The 21816-nt window shown below is 28.0% G+C and overlaps 2 protein-coding genes across 2 annotated transcripts in view; one reads left to right on the top strand and one right to left on the bottom strand.

Moving 5' to 3' along the window:
• Octalpha2R (alpha2-adrenergic-like octopamine receptor) overlaps positions 1 to 21816 on the top strand; it is a 317014-nt gene that overhangs the window by 6809 nt on the left and 288389 nt on the right. The window lies entirely within an intron of this gene.
• On the bottom strand, positions 6685 to 20345 carry LOC148228129 (uncharacterized). The gene is made up of 8 exons (XM_088200839.1): positions 20176 to 20345; positions 20030 to 20109; positions 19840 to 19954; positions 19667 to 19715; positions 19449 to 19605; positions 19054 to 19177; positions 13649 to 13739; positions 6685 to 7171 (listed from the first exon to the last, which is right to left on the bottom strand). Exons 6-8 carry the CDS (start codon positions 19154 to 19156, stop codon positions 7051 to 7053), a joined length of 315 nt encoding a protein of 104 aa, XP_088056965.1. The 5' UTR covers positions 19157 to 19177; positions 19449 to 19605; positions 19667 to 19715; positions 19840 to 19954; positions 20030 to 20109; positions 20176 to 20345; the 3' UTR covers positions 6685 to 7050.

Here is a 21816-nt window from a genome sequence, read left to right as displayed (position 1 = left end):
ATAATAATAAAAACAGTAATTTAAATACTCATTTGATGGTAAGTTAAAAAGTTGATTAACTGTGTAAATAGAAATCTATTTACCAATCCCATTCTTGAAAACATTTGGGAGCCCAGTTCTATCTAATAAGGTTACAGTAAAAAGTTTTCATAAAATATTTTTGCTGTTTAAAATTTATAAAATCAGCATATATAAATGTTTTTGAATGTATACGTCAATGCGACTCTAGATATTCATATACCAACATGCTTTGCAAAAAATTCGTGATAATTGAAACTGGGTATACCCAGTCATTTAATAATTCACGAAAAATATTAATTACAGAACTTAATTATTTATAAAACTAATAATATACTTTACAAATTAAGCGTTTATCGATAAATGCCGCTAATGTGATCTAATTCTATTTATGTGTTACAATTATTGAAAAACAAATAAGCTTGTTTCAATTATCTCATACTCCGCATAGCGTGTCACTAACTTCTTGAATAGAAAAAAACCTTTTGCCATTAACTTGATAATAGTTTCATAAAGTTAGTTATAACACTTGTATGCGTGAAAGTTTTAACGAGTTTAATTATTCAAGCACATTAATTTCAATGTTGATCTTAAAAAGCGGTTTGGGTAGAGCTGTGTATTTATTATACAGTGTGAGAATACGGCCCGTGTAACTATAATATATTAAATATCACTATTACTTTGTAATTTTTTCATTGAAAATATTTACTACCTAGTCGTGTCTTTATGTATAGCAAATTTCAGAACCTAAAAAGATTTAAAATTGCGCAGTACTATTACAGCAGTATAAATTCACTTTACACATATATTTAGTTTTTAAAGCCAATCAAAGATTAGGCTCTGAAATGATTTTATTTATAATAATTCTGGACCAGGGTTAATGACGTAAAGAGGGAAGAGGTTGCTTTTTTGAATTTGTCTCTGATATGACGTCTGTATTCTCTATACAAAATGCACTTGCTGTTAGGTCAAAAAAACTACAAGAATATTTGTTTATTTAGTAATTTTTCACAGCTAATGCACCACTTTTAATAAATGATCTAGTTTGGGCGTCAACAAACTTTTTTTGTAAAGAGCCGAATCAGAAATATCTTAAGCAAAATTTAGGTGAGCTTAAAAAAAATCTACAAGATTCACAACTTTGACATTTAAATAGATAAAATATACAAATGTATATTATATCTATTCGAATTTATTACGAATTTTGATATTTATCGCAAATTGCTTACAATACGTGACTAGTAATAAGCTTTACTTATAAAAATATTTAAATTGCTTTTTTTGAGATAAACCCATCGGAAAATTGGGATCGAAGCTTATTTCTTTTTATCATCAAAATTTATTGGAAATGGTTATCTGGTAATGCTGACCTAAAACTGATTTTAATGATTTTATGAGCTTCACATTTGAAAATGTATTTTCACATAGGTGCTAAATATAAATATAAGTCCCCAAACATATGCATTTAATTAAAAAATAATTTCTTGAAACCTTGCAGATTATTAATTTACAATTTAAGGTAAAGATTTTTTTTCCATTATATAGTCGACTGGATTTTAAAATCAAAATTTTGCACTTGCATTAAAATTTGAAATACCCTAAAAATTATTACTACATGTTACTAGTTTTTACCTAATCCTTTAATTGTATAAAATATTTGCTATTTCGCAAAGTGCACTTGTTATAATTTTCTATAGCGCGCCTTAAGAAAACCTTGAATTTGCAAGGGCGTTAACAGTTGATAAAGTTTGGGAACCATTAGGTAAAGCTCAAAAAAACCTTTCAAAATTATTTGTTTTGCTATCAAAATGGCTATCGATGTTATTCACGATTTGCTCAATACTTCTTGATACTCTTTTCATCGAGGTCCGAAAAAATTATCGCCTCTAATTTACCGCCAGCAATTAGTCACTACAGTTTACCGCCGTGTCAATTAATTAAATAAACAATTTGTAGTCTACAAATTATCGCCAGGCATAATATATAATTGATATTAATTTATTGGTCATTTTAAATTAGGTTCATTTATAGATGTTATTTTTAACATCAGCGCAGTGAATAACACACAGTTTCACTGATACCAGTAGAATTAAAATTCATTGTATGCTATAATTTAACTGGCCTGGTTAGTAAAATTATATTCATATTATTAAAAATATAACTTCACTGTGACAGTTGCAAAACAACCATTTGCTGTTTAAGCCCAAACTTTCGGTAAAATAATTCCTTTAGGTAAGGTTTGGGGTTTAACATGAAATGGACGTTTCGCAACTGGCAAATAAGGTTTTATTTTTAAACTACTTTTAAAATATTTCTTGATATGAAAATGAAATTTTTTAGAGTTGTCTAACAATCAAATAACAAATGAATAAGCGAGTTTGAACATAGTTCATAGCTTCTAGATAAAATATACTAGCGTTTATCTGTAGGCTAGAAATTGTTTAAAGCAATTATAAATATACTTGATAGAGATTAATTGCTGGCGGTAAATTACGGGGGATAAATTTTCTTAGACCCGTTTTTATCAAAAGCTCGATTTATTAAAACGAGGCTGCAACAATCATAAACGATTTAATTGACCTCGGTAAACAGTTTTTATTTCATTAATTAATAAATTACTTTATTTACAACTTGTATAAAAAAATCGTTTTAAACTTTTTTGACCGTTGTTGTTGATATATTGTATTTTTTTTAGTACAGACTTAATCATTATCACACAATAGGTATAAAAAATTTTTAAAGCACGACATTTGAAATTCCTGTATATTATTTTTTTGGTTATAACAATGCTACGGCAAATAGGTAATAAAATGAGAAAAAAATAATCGCAAAAAATTACACATGGCATGGAAGACGCTACTGAATTATAACTGCGTAACATAACAGCGTAATGCCAAGCAATAGGAGCACCAGATACGTTTAAATCTAGCTTCTTCTTAAATCGAAGGTTGTTTGTTTCTTTAGAGCGCATACTTTGAGTTTAAAAATATAAAATCTATTCTCAGCTTGCTAATCCCTGATTTAGTTGGTGGTCTTAAAAATTATTATGATAAAACATAATAGTCGAATTAAACTGACATTATTATTTATTGCTGTAATGTGAATTCTCTATAGCAGTAACTCTAAATTTTTAAATTAAATTATTAAATTAAATTCTAAATTATTAAATTAAATTCTAAATAACAACTTTTTTGCACATTAAAAAAGTAAAAAAAAATTGATAAATATTAGTTTTTCTATTTATTTTACTCTTCTCCCTATCTAATAATATATAGTCGATATTTAAACATTATTAGATGTGTTTTAAAGACTTTATTATTTATTCTCCAAAATCTTTTATACATGCTAAATGTGTCTAATATCATATAATATTAAAATAGTAAGATATTTGTAACTCTTTATTGGTTTGTAGCAATTATCGCATTATTCTAAATTAAAATTCTAATAAGGCTTAAATATATGTATGTATGGTATTTGCTGCTTAATAATTAATGTAATATAAATGTTTCTTATTATATTTACTATAATTAAATATTAAATTACCTATTTACATATATGCTATCATGTAATTAAAATTATAGTATATTACTACCATAAGCAATTAAAACCATATTATTATAAATTAATGTAGAGAATTAATCTTTTATTGTATATATTTAATTTAATAATTCTTTCAAAATTTGGTTTCAACGTGAACAACTTTAATTGTATTTTAAAATTGAAAGTTGTTCTTACATAATGTTTTTATTGCCGTGTCAAGCAAGAATCTGCTTTTAAGTGGTAGTAAAAACGTTATACTTTTCATAACGTATTATGTTTCGCTTATCAATACTCAGTATAACTATTTAAGTAGATACAGGTGGCGTTAATAGAGTCCTATTTGCATTATTGAGCTTCGTGTAGAAACACTAGTTGAAAACGGATGATTAAAGAGACTTCTAGAGTATTTGAATAAAGAACCGTCGTTTTCAGAATAATTAAGTCCATGGTCGCCGTATTAAAAAACCCAAAAAATATTTTTAGGTCAACCCCAAAATATAATGCAATAAAAATATTCTCTAGACTTTTTATATTTTTTAAATCATCCTCGTATAAAAATATATTTAACATAGTTTGCAAGTGGCATTGAGTATATAGTATTTATTATGTTTGTATATATGTATCTGTGATGGGTAAAATCGTATAAAACCAAGTAATCTGCCACATAAACATTTGTATTTTTTACGTATTTTTTTATACCACTGTATTATGTTGGTTAATTTATTAACTAAACACAGACGCACAGTGGTTGTAAACATGTATAGAGTATGAAAAAATATGTGCAGTAAAAGCGGGTTGACCCCGGCACGAAACGGTAGAATGTGGCATAGTGGTGTGCGGCTGTGGGGTGGTAGTATTCGGAGGTATCTCCACACTGAGTTAGGGGTGTAGAGGGTTCGGGGATGACGACCGAATGTCTAAAGCGATTTATGAAAATCGTTCGATGGAGAAAAGGAGTCCGACGAAAAAGGGCCAAAGAGGAGAGGAAGGAGAGATATTGGAGAGACCTTTTCCGACACCGACGTGATATTGCTCAGAAAATTCATTGAAAAATATACTGATTTCCACTTACGATAGAATTTTTTTCATTAAAATTACTCTCGCAGGCGCTTCTGCTCGCTTGCTTCTCTCTCTCTTATCCGCTTTGTATTCTTGTGTGTATCGCCATCTGAATTCCTGTATCTCTCTTTTATGTGCATGTGTGTGTGTGTGAAATATGTATATAATTTTCTATACTCTTTGGAATATTATAGAACTGTATTGTCCATTTGGTAGTATTTTACTATAATAACAATTGCGTAATATTATAAACAAAATTATTAATTTAAAATATACTTATCGTATATAGAAAGCATTTATATAAATTCGCAGCAAATACTATTTTTAATTTTAAATACTAAGATCTGTGCTACTAATTAGTAATGTGTTACAAATATCTTCCATATTTTATATTAAATTATACGAGGTATATTCAACAAGCACGACATATTTTAAAGCATACATAGTATTGTCTATAAAATGCTTATACATTTATGTTTAAACATATTGACAATATATTACATAAGCTATAGAGAAGAGTAGTAGTATTAATAATGAACCCAAGCTCAGTCTCAAAGTAAAATATCATTAGCTGTAGTTGCTGTAATTGTATAAAAAAAAATTACTGTCCATTCGACTTCCTACCCAAGATGTCGCTAGAGACGAGTGTGGTTAATTTAAATCTGTATTCCGTCATTATTCTTTTGTTAAAGATGGATAAGGAAATTGAAGAGAATATGGGAGGCAGCAGTCTAGTAAAATTGTTTGCTCCTTCTAGGGCAAAGAAATGATAAATACGCGACCTACAGCTATTTGTGTATTGATAATTTATTATAAAATGAGGGTATTTATTTAAAAATATAGCAACAATTCTATAAAAGAGACTATATATAGTCTCGAAAACAGCTACGGATCAGAAAGAATTCGTGGAAGCGCTCGAAAGTACAGAATTTAAAGTTAAATTTAGGCAATCATATTAACAAATCGTTTACAAGCTTTACCACCACCATTTGTACACAAATGGAATAGTAGTATAAAAAATAAATCTAGCTTTTATACCTAGGGGTAAAGCTTAACTTAAATTTTCGAGCGGCTAGTTTATTTTTATTCTTTCCTCTTTCATTAAAAAATGTTTTTTATTGTTGTTAAGTTTTTCCATAGAATTGCAAACATTGACTTTTTTTATTATATCGAAACTTAGCAGCTTAACGCCCGAGGACTCGTATATGAGTCTTGAAAGAACATTGTTTAGTGGCTGTGAATTCAGGCCTTCTTTTATTAAAAATATACTGGGATACCATTAAGTTTGCCCCTATAATCAGAGATGGGAGTCTACTATTTCTACGTACTATTAAATAAAAAATAAATTAAGTTTTTTGTAAAAAGAATCGTTTTATTCCATTGCGACGAAATGCAATGAGACATCGCCTTTTTGGGCACGGAAATTTTTATATAAAATGTATGAACCATAATCATTTTTTCATATAAAAAAATAATATTTTATGTTACACTTATTGAAATGAAATAAATTTCAGAGTCAAACTGTCTGGCTAGGTAGATATAAAAGCAATCCAATCAAAATAAATCGAAACATCCCAGTTTATACTACATCAATTAACAAAGTTTTTCAACCCAAAGTTTTGTATGTTATTGCAAAATTAAAATGTAAAATCGTTATGATGTATGTAGAAAAATTAGATAATATAGTAACCAAAGAATTTCCAAAAAAATATCATTCATTACGAACATTTTTACCAGGTGTTTATTATTTTGAAATTTCCTCACCATTTAGAAAATGGCAATGATTCACAGAAACCAAGGGGAAAAAGCTACAATTAGTTTATTGCCGTCATTAAGTGAAATAATTGAAAAAAATAATATTAATGCGCTTAAAAGAATCTCTGAGGAGTAAAATCATGAACGACTAAATATGTATTTTTCATTCTTAATATTTTGTGTAAATTGAAAATGGTTGCAATGGTTACAAATATTATTTATAACATAATATGTTTAAATGCTACTACGAATGTTTGTATAAACGATTTATAAAAAAATATCCGTTTATAATATAATATAATTTGCACTCACCAAATTTTTCGGCGTCCTTTTTCTGCTTACAACTGTCACGGACACATTGATTTTCATCATTACACTATATCACTATTTATATTTATTTTTATTATTGACCTTTTTTTACACTATTCACATTTTTGATTTATTTTCATCATTACACTTATGAACCACACTATATCACTATTTATTTTTATTTTTATTATTTGCACATTTTTTTATTTACACTATTCACATTTTTTAATACGTATAAAAACACTTCTGGAATTTCACAACTTCTGCACATGTTTGGAATATCTTTCCTTATTCCATGTACAGAACAAACACGACATTTATTTCTCACATATTTCTCCATACTTTTTATTTTTATTGTCTGATGGTTTTTCAGCTTATCCGAAAGCCTTTCTGGTTGACCGACACCATGGGCACAGCAAGATGTGGTAGAAACGGGCGAAATGTCTTCAGAATCGATAGATTCCACAGAATTTTGTATTCATCCTTTAGCCTTACAAAAAAAAAATCTTTGAATTTAATTTTGCTGTTACGATTCAAATTTTGATAGACACTGAACGAATAAAGCAATGCGCATTGAAATACATGAAAAAACAAAAAAAAAATGTTTATTCCTTTGTTTTTCGAAATATATACTGACACATATTAAATATTAATATTCTTATTAAATCTTCTATGTTCGGAATTTTCATGCTCGAAATTATTTGTGTGCGGTCTGCGCAATAATCACTGAATTATAAAATATATATAATGTTTGTTTTTTAAAATACTTTTTTCATGCTTAATAATTTATTAAAAAATAATATGATTAACGTATATATATATTTAAAATGCTTGCTAATATAGTTAGCAAATTAAAATAAAAATATAATAATAATTTATAAAACTGTAAAATATATTTAATTATAAGTCTGTGATTTTTAGTGATTCTGTTTTATAAGTTTGATACGATTTACGAAAACTAAAATAAATCTTATTACATATATATCTTAATAAAACGTTGTATTCATTGTTTGGTATTCACAGTTGTATTAAAGTCATTTTAAACACTCAGTTAATTGGATTAAGTAGTTAACTTAATTATAATACAATATATAACACGTTGAGAGTGATAACTTTGAAAGTTTCAAAGTCAAATGGAATAATTAATTATATTAATGAATAACATCAGCAAGGCGTCTAATGTATAAAAGCCATTAGTAAAACAAATTTTATAAAATGTACTAGACTTTAAAGAATCTCTTTGGCGTTAGTCGCATTTTCCCATAATGCCTTTCGTTGGCCTCTCGATAGTTATGGGCTTGTTTTACCGTCGACATATATTTTTCTTTCATTACTTTTACCACTGTAGGAGCCAGCTAAATGCCTGGAGAGCAATAAAAAAGTCAGTGGCCAATTGAGTTATTATTCCGAGTTTGTTTTCCAAAATAATCCCTACGAACCTTGCGAAAATGATGAATCTATACAAATTACGGGCAAAGATATAATTTTATTTTATATGAGCACATAAAAAATGTTCGTGGGGATTTAAGCGCTTAAAAAAGAAAAGAATTCTGCTGGAGCTTTCACGAAAAATGGAATTATTACACAATAAAGTTTTAACAATAAAAGGGTTGTGTGTCGTCTACGAGTTTTATTAAATTTTGGAGAAAGGCTGTAGTGAATAGAAAACTTTTACAATGAATGTAATAATACAAATGTTTATAATATTATCATAAGCGTTCATCTGCATTTGTGGATTATTAAAACTCTAGAATGCGAATTTAACTTAAACAAGTGGTCGGAAAATGTGGAACTTTAAATTATTGAGTGAGCTACTTGAAGCATTTTTATTATTTCACATAATGACTGATATTGAGATTGACAACATTTTTAGACTTTTAATAAATTAAAAAAAAACTTAATAAATCATTTTAGATAAAAATAGTATCAATAATCTACGTAGTATAATTTATATTATTTGTCGACTTAAGTATGTATGCTAACTATATGTTATCATAACTAGTTATTTTTAACCTAAAACAGTAAATACTACGAAAATTGCAGCAAATAAGAACCTGTTTTGAAGCTTGAAATAAAACTTGTTAAAAGTTGTTGCTATCTTTTTATTGTAAGGATTAATATTTGTTCTTTGGTTTTGCTTTTTATTAATATTTATGTATTTTATATACATATACATACATAAAAATATTCCCCTAAATAATTTATTAATCTATTCTATCAATATAAATTTATTTTTTCCACAACATATTTAATTTGAAATATTTTTAGACAATATAATAGATTTAAATATATTATTGCTCGTGCTGTCTTAAAATAATTGAAAATATATTGCAAAATATTATTTAGTCAAGGAATCAAACTGAAAAAAAGATCGATATTGTTATAAAAATATGTATTATTAAATTCTACAAGCATATGATAATCATTAAATAAATTGCATTTAATCATCAAGTGTTCTAAAGCTGTTTTTTATTATTATTATTTCTACTTGTGTAGTTCACATAGTGCAAAATTTAAAGATATTTTTTTAAATACTTAAATTTGTAATAGTATTAGCAAAATAAACTCAGGCGTTTAGTTCATGATCCTCAGCTTTTCGACCACTGAACTGAGCTTTAATATTAATTCAACGGACGAAATACACGTCTCACAACTTTCCGAGCTGAATAGTTTTACTGAGGCGCTCTTAAAATAACAAGATCTAGTTCCCGCAGGGTTTAATTCTATCATCGTCTGTTGTTGAATTTTTAAGTAAATTTTCAAATTATACCACAAACATAACTTTAGAGATTTTTTATTTGCATCATATTTTCTGCACGATTCAATGGTTTTATATTTTATTTCATAATTCAGTGAGAAAAGAGCCACTTTCTTCGGGTCTCATGTCTGTGTATTAGTGGGGCGGCAAAAAGGGAGAAAAACACTTTTCGAGAAAAGGAGGAAAACGCAAAGCCCGGCCGAGTGAGGAATTTTAATATACTTGATGTAAGAAATTTGATAAGTCACATCCGATCCCAAAGTAATGTAGCGTTTAAGTAAAAGTATTTATTGGAAAAATGTCTTGGAAAATTTTGCCGTCGCTGTGCGCTCGCTCGGGAATATTTTTATTTATTCCGCGATTGCCAAAAAAATAGATGTATTTTCCCCCCTTATACGTTCGTAGTATAACTTTAAAAAAATATTGTATATATAATATATTGGATAAAGTATCATAGAGTCGATCTTCGTACATGAAAAAATGATAATAAAAAATATATTATACGCAATACCATTGTACGAATTAAAATAAAAACATTTTATATTCATAGTGTAAGATTTATTTGAGTTTGTGACGTAAAGTATATTTAAAAATATATTATTGCACATAAAACTAAGTAGTGTGCTTTATATTTCATACATTCTTCATGATAAGTCGTATTTATTACTTTGAAACGAATTTTTCTAACAAAATATCTCGAAGGGTATTTCAAAACCATCGATTTGTGTTTTTTATGATTATTGAAAGTATTCTCAACGTCGTTTCTTTTTGCGGACAGGTCTATTTTTATCATTCGTAAGAATTGTATAAGTTTTCAAGAAAGAAATTATTGTGAATTACCACTTATAAAATATGGTGATTAATTATTTAAATAACACATTAAGATAATATAGTTTATATTATATTATGCAGATTGATTGTAAATAATATACATATATTTGACTGCTGAATTTAAATTTATTTGTTAATTAATGTGCAACATTGCATTAATTACATATGTTGTAAAAAACTTACGATGAAGTAGTCATATCTATATATTTCTCTAGTTCTTTAATACTGCAAATGTATTTTTATATTATTTTTAAAAGCTGAAAATAAATTGACTGTATTTCTGAGAAAAATACTTTTAATTAAAAAAACGTATACGTATTTTATATTATACAGTTTTATTGGACTTGTACGTTTATTACGCAATTTAGAAGTTAATACGATTACACGTTCATTACGCAATTCTGAATTGATATCGGTTCAAAGGAGAAGCATACTATCTTCAGGTACCTCGCATGAAAAGAAACGCATAGAAAGATCATAAAGTATAATAATTGAGCAAAATCCAATCGGGTATTCCCGGAAAGGCTGCTTTCTCTCTCTAAGGGTACAATGCATGTAATCACAGTGCTCTAGTCGTATTTCTTAACGGATAGTACAAAGAGTTCAAGGTCTGACCGAGCATAAAATAAGAAGTAAGAATAGTCTGGGTCGGCTCACTTAGACCACATCAAGTATGCACCTTAACGTCCCGCATACATACACACTGGTAAGGGTCTACCCTTCAATTTTCAATGTTACTTCAACCCTTTGTCATATTTTATATGCAGCTGCCGTGAAATTGGCGAAAACCGGGGAACTAAAAGGTTTTGCGTAAGCCATAACGCGGACTACTATTGGGAGCTTTAAAGCTCTGTGAGGAGGAGATGGCACGCGCGGTTCTCCCATATAGTATGTGTGTATGTATCTTGGCATTAAGCCAACGCATACACGAAATATATACAACATTTTCTTTGGAGTAACTCTGCTGTGTTGATGCGTGTACTACGTAAAACAAAAGCGCTTACGTGTGCGTAGTATTCTTTGGCGTTTCACGTTTAAACCATCCTTGAGATAATGAACGTAGAACGCCATTTTGGTAGAAAATAACAAAATTGCTAGCTTTTTAGATTTTTTTATATGTTTCTATATAGAATTTAAATAGAGCTACCTATTTTTATCAACATAAAAAAAGAGAAAGATATATAGCAACAACATATTGAACTGGAAATTTACTTAATTTTATCAGTTGTTTACTATGAAATTGCATTTTATACAAAAAAATCATCATAGACACAGTTATCTGGATATAAAATAAAATAAGTAGTCATCATAATAATTAAAATATTGTTTTTAAAAATTCACCAAATAAAAAATATTTTTTTTTTATTAAATTTCATTTTTGTATGTAGTTTTAAAATTGATTTTCTTTAACTATAAAAATTTTAGTAGAGTGAAAAGAATACTATAAGAAATTATTATTCCTGTTCAACAATAAATAAAAAGTTTTCATTAAAACATTTTTATTAAAAGGTGACGCTTTTTGATTTCGTAAGACAAAACTTAGACTTTTACTATTATTATATTACTGTATTACTAATATATTCATTATTATATATTAGATACATACAAAATAATTTTTTTTAAAAATCTCTGTTATCAATCTAAAATAGATCATAATAAAATCAAATTGAAAATCAAATATTCCTGTATTTTTTTATTTGAAACTTTTTTTATTGGGTGCAGATATTTGGATTATAGCTTTCAATGAGTTTAGTTAAAAAAAAGTTTACTAATAAAAATTACAGTAATTGGAAGATTGTCATTTATTTCAAAAAGTTTAATAAATACGTTTAATACTGATTATAATAATCACAAAATATTTATTTTTAATACAATCTAAGATATCGAAAGAAACTCACTAGCAAATATACAATTATAAGTGTGTTTTTTAACATTTATACTCTTTCATTAAAATATAAATTTATTTATTTAAAATTAAACTATAAAATAATATATAATACACTTTGTATACTAATTAAAAACAATGCATACTAGCCTTTAAATATTAAAAATTAAAAAACACTGTCATTTTCATACTAGGAAATATTATAAAATCCAGTAATCTCGTGTATTGGTGACTACGATAAAAACAAACTTAAACTTAAATACAACCACTTCTTTTAATATTTTTCTCTTTCTTTCGCTCAATTTGTAAAAGGTTTTTTCTTAAATTACAACTACCAACGTCATATTTTATATTTTCATTTTATATTAAATTGTAACATGAAAATGGTTATTACCCAGTAGCTTGTATAGTAAATACATATAATTGGTATTTTTATTATTTATTTATATTATTGAAATTACTGTATTAAAATAAAAATGCAATGCCTGCACTACACTCTCTGGAAGTTAGCCAAGGTTGGCCAAGGACGGAGAATATAGTGGGCTACTTCGGGGTTACTTCGGTTGAGTTGAGTTCTGCCCGTTATAAAATCTCTCGGAAGTTGTCCGAGGTTACCGAGAACGGGAGGTAAAGTGAGGGGTAATTCAATCGACTTGGCCAGCTTCGAGCGCTTCCGAATATTGTCGGGAAACGGACCGAAGTCAAAGAAACCGAAATCGGAGCTGCTCTTTCGAGCGCGAGCGGTGAGATATCTCTCTTCCTCTCGCGTGTTAAGTGACGAAAGGAAGAGAGATAATGATATGGTTTTTCGCAAATTGAGATAGAACGAGTAACTCGCTTCAATTTCAGTATGCGCGTAGGTGTCCTATGGTCAACACGCATGTCAAGCGCTACATCGTGATCACGTGGTCAAGTTATAATACCACATGCTTATCGGGGAATTTAACAGACTCTTACTGAAGTCTTTGAATATTTTAGGGCACCAAAAGGGATTAATTATATTTTTAATAGTATATTCTTCTAGCAGATATCGTTAGTATAATTTTTTTCATATAAAATTAAATAATTAAAAAATAATTAGTGGTACTTGATTTTGTTAAAAAAAATCGTTTCGAATATCCGTATGTATTTTCATAGATCGGTTTATATAAATGTCACACCATAACGAATTCTTATTTAGAATCGATGGCGACAAATTTTAGGATAGTCATAGATGTGGTGTTCGTATTCTGAAGTTCCATTTTTATGCGTAAATTGAATATTTACGACCTAAAAGTTTTCACTGATATTGTATTGGTGAGTGCCCACGCAAACTTTTATAATTATCAGTAGTGTAATTTTATTAAAATGATAATTTAAAAATTGCGATTATTTGGCACATTTTTTGATAGCGGGCAAATATGCCGGCTGTACGTGACAGAAGCCGCCATCCGGACGGCATTCACACCCGCCGCCGCACGGCATATGAAATTTGTGACAGTGTGGTCGCTTACTCGTAGTCGTAAGTCTCGGCGGACTTCAGTTGTAACTTCAGTTCGGACAACTTCCAGAGAGTGTAGTGCAGGCACAAGCATGTTGCTGAATCTGGAATAAAAATTTTCTATAATAAATTGTTAAACAGTCTTTAAATGTACAATAAAACAAAATGCTTGTTAATAAAATTTTATTTATATTAATTAGAGAATTAAAAAAAATATTATAAAAGGTTTATTCTTGCACCTTTATCTCTTAAATGGTTGCAAGATTTTTTTACTAATGAAATGTATTGTAATTTTTTTATTCAATATTTTAAGTAACTATATAATATTTTTTGTTTCTTATAAGCTAAAAAGAGCTAATATAGATTATTACTATTTATTATAAATTTTTATTAGGGTCAAATTTTAACTTTTTAAAAATTCATAAAAAAGGTATTTTCAAATTATTTGTTATTATTTAATTAAAGTTTCAGAAATATTTAATTTTATATTTATGTAAGACCTTATCAAATAATAATTCAGTCTTATTTTTAAGCAAGTTTGAAGTAAATAAACTGCAATACAAATTTTATGTAATAATTACAACAATAAAAATGTAGTTTTTGACGTAGAAAAATTATAACTCGTACGAATATTTATTAATATTAAAATCTATAGCAAAAAATTCAATGTTATAAGTACAACTATCAGTTTATAGTATAATTTTAAAAATCTCTTGTTAAAATATTTATTACTGTAAAAAAATAATTGTTTCTATCAAAAGACATTTTAATTTACAAATATTACTTTAGCAAACAGTTTGTTCTTTTGTTATCAATTAAATTATTAAATGCAGTTATTATTATTTACGTTTAAATTGCATTAAAATTAAATATGCAATCGAATTATGCATATTTTTTAATAGAATAAATCGTGAATTTTTATTAAATATAATTGGAGATTTTATGCGTTTTGTAAGCCACTGGTAACCAAATAAATCGAAATTTAAATTTGCTTGTACCTATTTGATCTGATTATGTATGAGCTTAGAAAGAAATATTTGGGATTATAGTTTAGTAAATAAAAAATAGTATAAAATATCATAATTCCACAAGAAATAATTCAGCGACGTCTGAAGAAATTTGGCTTGAAATTACGTAGGCTAGCTCAAAACTTTAAATATGCAAAATAGGCATATTGAATACATAAACTTAACTCAGGATGACATTAATACGGTATTTTAAATAGCAGATGTACGTGTATTCAAAATATATAAAAAAATATGATTGCCTAATTTGTGATTAAAAGTACAATACAGACAAATCTGCCTTTTAAATTTTGTCAGACGTATTAAATTTTATACGAAGAAAAGTGAAAGAAAAGTTTGCATATTACCGACAGTAAAATTTCAGGAGCAAGTATTATAAAATTCAGTTTTTGGCGTAAATGAAAGGGTGGTTTTTACAAGCAAATCAATAACAAATATTTTTTTTATAAAAAATCTAAATTTTTTCAGTTATGAATTTTAATTGAAAATGAGAGAAATACTTAAAAAAGATTAATTAATCTGACACATATGACATTTTTTTTTGCAAATAAATAGCATATTATAATATTGAAGAACGTTTTTTTTTTAGTTGTTGTATAATTCTACAGTTCTATAATCACAAAACAATCCGATCATTACTAAAACAAGCGAGTTTTTGTGACAACTTAGTGTAAAAATTTGATTTCATACTTTTTCATTTTTAAAATCTATAGACCAGAGGCAGTTCGTGACATTAGGGTCGGCTTATCGGCATCGAACAGGTTAAAAGGCGAAAATTCATCCAACACCACTCGATTAAGTTATCGCGCGTTTTATATTATACTTACAAATTTTGCGTTTCCGCCGCACGCAATCCGAATATAAAACGGAAAGTTGGTCGGTCGTAAATTTATTACGCGTATGATAAGTTTTCCGAATGTTTCTCTTTTGACTGTCGGTTAATTTGTTTTGCGGACAAATTACGACTGTTTTAGAAGCGCTGACTTGGGACGGCGCAAAGTTGGACGACGGCGAAAGCGCAAACGCAAAATGGGAATTTTGAAAGTTCACAACCTCAATTTATCTCACGTCACTTCTGACACGTTATATCTTTCTGATGCGAAAAAAATGTTCGAAAACCAATTTTCGGCCTAGAACAAACCTTGCGACGGAGAAAAAGTAAACTATACGAGCGACGCGCAACTTTAACGAGTATCCGCATTTTTTGAATGATTTATTCACTTTGTAAGTATACATTCGATATAGGAATCTATTGAAGCGGAATTAACTGGATGAATTTATTTCAAGATCCTTTTTTTATGATATAAATTGCTGAGAGCGCATCGTCTTGTTCGGCAATTGAAAAGATTTTAACGGTCTGGTTTTTATTATTGAATGAGATAATGGATTTAGCTGACGTATTGTATATTTTTTTAATAGTACATTTATGTACCCAAATGTTTTCAAAATATATCTCGTGAATCGCCATTGATCTAAAAAAAATATGAAGTGCAATTCATTCTACTTTTATCGACAGATAGTAATTAGATTGATAAGTTTAATTGGCATTTAATATTATAAAACACTTAAATATATCGCAATTATTTTATTCTATATTTTCAAAACAAATTGAGTCCTTACTTTATAAAAAAAAATGAGTCGTCTCGGTCACTATAGATGATATAAGAATAAAAAAAGGTCTGAGAAGTCCAATGAAAAAATGAAAGGAATATATCTCGAATCGTGCATGGCGTGCAAAGTTTTGTTATTTATCCGCTTTTACGGTGTGTCCATATAAACTTTAGGGGTTTCTTTATAGTTCAACACTAAACGTTCATGTGCGCTTACGGCAGTTTATTCGGCCTTAACACTTCCTCTAGTTTTACAAGCGATTTAATCAAAAGTCATATTACACAGTGGCGATTTGGTGAGATTGTTGCAAAGACCGAATTGAAATTGTTTCAATTGTAGTCACTTTATTTAGTGCCTGAATTCCGTTTATTTTAGGATAGCATTAGATATCGTAAATACTTGGTAATAAGAAACGTATGAGCAGAATAAGGAGGATCGTAAAGTCACTTACGGTATTCGGAAACGAATTTAGAGCAATGGTCTAATAAAACAAAAATAATGCGAAAAATAATTGTAGGTTGAATGGACGCGCCGCAAACAATAGTATGGAATGGAGAAATAACCGGCTAGAAATTGTCAAAGGAGAAATAGTTGCGGCATTAACCCCCGCAAAAGGACCGTTGCCCGTAGACATATCAGAGTAGAAAGTATGTCGCCATCCCTAAGAAATGCCGTAACGAAATTAGAAATTTTCGATACGGAATCAGCAGTTGAAGAAGAAAATATTGGACAAAAGTGGATTATAGGTAACCGAACCGCGTCCATCCGTCTATTTTTGTATTATTGGATTTGGCCCGGAGTGAAAAAGTTTGGAAAATATGCTGGTGGTTTTGAGTTTCACTTCGGATTAAATTTACGCTCTTTCTCTCGCTTTTAAAAACCAGAAATGTGTGAAAAATTTAAAACAAAATTTCAGAATTCAATTATGATGAGACAATAGGTGAACAATTGGCACTCAGATCAGCTTATGCTTTTCCCATATACATATCAAAGCAATTTATTATCCTATTTTGCTTTAATTTAATTATAATATAAATGTTATTGTCATTATTAATAAAGCGTTACAGAGAACCTTAAATAAAATATTTAAGCAAAACTTATAAGATTAAAGAGCAAAACTATTTCAAATATGAAATTATATTACCGTGATTTTAATAAAAATACTCGTATCAATATGAAAGTTATATAATATCAGCGTGGTCAAGCAAATTAAATAAAAAACACATAAACACGTTTATTTTCATAACAATAAATATCGAATAAATGTATTATATGTGCGAGGGATATTTCGAAAGTAAATAAACAAAGCTTTTTTACGGTCCGTGTTTTTGGTTCTCCGTAACGTTGCAAAGTACATCTGGTATAAGTTGCAACAATCGTGCTTCTAGTATGTGATTTAAATGAATAATTCGCCTAGTAATCAGCTTCTTTAGTATAAAAGAGAAACCACTGCTGAAAATTTTGGGTTTTAATGATTAGTAGTGTGACGTATTCAGTTTGATACACAAATAAACATAATCCCGATATAGTGATAAAATTCAGGTATCAGTATTGGGCGGCAATGTCGAATGGGAAAAAGTTTAAGTTGAATTAAAAAGGGTAGAACTCGATATAGAGTAGTAGAAATATCAGTCAATAATGGAGACAATCACCCTCCTCGCAATATTTAGGTGCTAAGGTAATAGTGAGTTAGAAAAATTCTTTCAGAAGGCTCTTGATTCGTTTCATCAAACAAAGCTTATTTAGTCCAATGGAGCAAAAATATGGCTTTTGGGTGGCCTTTTATAAACAACCATTATGACAAAAGGATACGTATAACGATACTATTCGGTGCACGAGGCAAAGCGTATTGTTTCTAGGCTTGCCTAAGTGAATTTTTTTTCTACATATACTCATGTAATAGATGTTTTAATAATATAATTTATAATAAATAGTGTTATATATTTGTACAGCCCATACTATTCCTGTAAAATATTTAATATATAAAATACAGTTATATGCTACCTTCTATCTTCTTCTTCTATAATATAATTATTCTAAGCCCTCGCTTCCACTTCCGGACGCGCACACTTAAAAATGAAACATTATATGCTAAATCTTCTACTCTGTAAATCGTATCGCTTTGTATGAACGGTGTATATAATAATACACGTAAACAAAGGAAATATATTTATTTAAATTAATAAAAATAAAAATTGAATTTGCTCCGTTAATTTTTGAGCCACCGGTAATGCATTCTGTTGTTTCGACCAATAAAAAATAAGCATACAAATATAAAACAAGATGGCCGACATCAACGTGACAACAGTTTTAAATAATTATTATTTTGCTACGTTACAATAATTTTCATTAATTTGTCATGTGCATTGTTCGATTTGACTGAATATAAATATTGGGATTGCAAATTAACTAGGTATGTTTTATAACTATGAAAATGAAATATATACATAATATGTGTAAGGATTATATGAATACATTGATTAAACTAGATAAACAATATTCGTAATGAAATCTTCAAATTTTGAATTCCCGGCGACGGGCTCCGAGGTCGAAAAGTGAGTTTTCCTTTTACAATACATACAATTATCATTGCTTCGGATTTAGTGCACATGTTTGTTAGATTTAACTGAATATAATTACTCTAATTGCAAATAAACCAGGTACATTTTACACGTGAACATATAATATATACTTAGTATGTATGAGGATTGAAAGTTTATGTCGATCAAACCATATAAATGCTAATAAAACGTATTTTTTATCTTTTGATATTTGGGCATACTATCTTTCTCGATGATCGCATGACAATCACTGTGATGCAGTCGGTTATTTAGCTGAAGAAGTTTGGTTCCATTTTTACGTATCTTATTGTTCGCTCCCGTCATCTCATTGCTCGCTCGTGGCTTCTAAAAAATAAACAATAATTAAAATCTAAACATAATAGTTACACAGAGAACTGACAATGCAAATATTTAAACTTTTAATTTAATTTTATATTTGTCCTAAGATATCAGTCATGGGCTCTTGACTTTTTTATTTTTACGTTTTTTGTGCCATATAGTGATAATATTTATAACGGCAATATATCAGCCAACGGTCAACTTATAACTGTGTACTTTCTTGGATGATTTCTAATATACGACATTTTACAATAATTATAAATATGTAATTGCATACCTGGAATAATCGATAGCCAAAATATCTAAGAGTAAGTTATTTTTAATTCCGATGTGGCAAAATATGTATCTACGTCATGGTTTTTTAGCAATTTTTTTTCTGTGCAACCATTTCTCTTTCAGAACAAGCAAATTCGGGATATTCAGTTACATCAAACCTGTGTTGTTTGTTCTTTATAAAAAGATAATACTTGCTAAAATAATTCACTTTTGTTATACCAATTCTACGTTGTTGTCGTATAGGTCATCAAATTGTTCTATCTTGCTTCTGAAAAATAATTAAAAACATAAGACTTTTATCAAAAGTTAAACATTGAATACATTATTACTACTAATATAATCCATCAATGAAATTTCAACGACAACTAAAGAACAAAATTAACAGAAGTTACCTTAGACGATTCAACACATAGATTGGCATTACTTCTTACTGATAAGTTGTACGTCGTATTTTAATTATTCGCCATACGTAAATGTTTTAGAACTATCATTGCTTCTGAAAATAAACTGTATACGATACTATATAGTGGGTAAAATGTAACTTTTTGTTTACACTAATATGAGATTTGTCATTATTACTACCATTGTAATATGTTTAATTTACTTTGCCATGTATATCTTTAATTGCCAAATCACTGTTGTTTGTCTTTTAATATTAGATCCTAAAAAGTCAGTAGTAATTTTGTTAGAATAACCGTGATATATTATTCACATAACCAAATACTTACTGGCACACTCATAATTTCAAGTTTTATTTATATTGTTTATAATTTCCAATGCTACAGCATTTCGAATCATTTTCAATTAACACGTTGTAAGAAAAATGCTGTGTTATTTAATTTCACTAAACTTTGTCCCGGCGCGCGCTTGACAGATGACGTTTGTCATACGTGTTGTCATACGCAAACAAATTTTATATTTAAGGGAAATCCCGGGTTTTGGCGCGCTTGAGAAAAAACAACGCAATTGATTTTATCGATTCAAATTGTAAAAAAAATATCAATAAATGTTAAAAAATCATCAAGTTTTAAAAAAAATATTTTTATAACTTAAATTTTATATAAATATAATATAAATAATGTAAATTTGTATTAGCTTCTCCATACAGAAAAAAAATAAAATTAAATTTTGGCGAACGTTGGCAATTTAAATTTATATTTTTTTGAGGATTTTTAAAATTTCGTTTAAAAAAAACATTTCCAACAAAAATTTCCATCACAATGACTGTAATTAACAACCAACTACTAGCAGAAGTAACACGTAGTGTTGCAAAAATCCCATTTACTGACGCGTTAAAAAGGAAATTACACAAGATTGTAAAACAATAATTTAAATATTTTTTAAAAGATAAGATTTCATGATTTATTCAAATAATTTTTTCTTTTGGATCTCAAATATTTTTAGTTTATTATAGATTTTAAATATGTTTTGTGTCTCATTTTTGTGCTATTATTAAAAAAAGCAACCATAGCTGCAGTGACATCTATTGTTCATAAAAATTGTATGGTACATAAAAATTTATAATTAATAATATATAATAGATGTCACCGATTTATTTTTTCCAAAATTTTTAGACTACTATTTATTATTAATAGTAATTTTATCTATAATTCTTTGATTGGCAATCATTAATAGAAAGAGCTTAAGTGCATTTCAATATTAAACTGCAATAGTTCACTCACTTTAAAATGTACTGATTAATAGGTATCTGTGCGTGTATTACTAGCTAATAGCTGGCCATACACGCGCGGATCTGTCCGTCGCGGGTGTTTGGTTGACAAATCTGATAGTCTGCTGAGAAAAAACTGTCCGCCGTCTGTGCTCAAAACTATCTCTAAAACCAATAAAGTTGCATCTTAAGAAACTGAAAACTGATGTTAACGTGTGGTAATCTTAATGACATTTATTAAGATTTTAGGTTTGATATTGATCATGTACATGGATATTCATCAGTTGATTTAATATTTAATATTATTATTTGATTACTTATAAAAATTGCATTTTTATAATGTAAAAATAAATATTCTGAATCAAATGCTGATTATATAACGCACATAATTATATTTAGTATCAAGTAGAGTGATTATTTTTGTGCAAAAATTACTATAAATATAGTTTAGAATTTTTTTTTCTGTTTTGACAATTATTTAAATAAAATATATTTTTTTTAATGATACACAATAAACAGACAATGTATTACAAAATATTTAGCAATACAACTAATTACTTTTAAAATAACATCTCTCGTGTAAAGAAATGTTTACATTAAATAATTATGTATTTAAATATTTTTATAAATGTTTTGCTTATTTTCATGCTTGTCTATATTTAAATTATTACTCAAGTATTAAACTTGACCTAAAATGTTG

Source organism: Plectrocnemia conspersa, unplaced genomic scaffold, assembly GCF_051122295.1.
Source record: "Plectrocnemia conspersa isolate PC_06_02 unplaced genomic scaffold, ASM5112229v1 ptg000012l, whole genome shotgun sequence".
In the NCBI taxonomy this organism is placed as follows: domain Eukaryota; kingdom Metazoa; phylum Arthropoda; class Insecta; order Trichoptera; family Polycentropodidae; genus Plectrocnemia; species Plectrocnemia conspersa.
The sequence above is the reverse complement of the archived record's forward strand: the minus strand, read 5'-3'. Positions and strand labels throughout refer to the sequence as shown.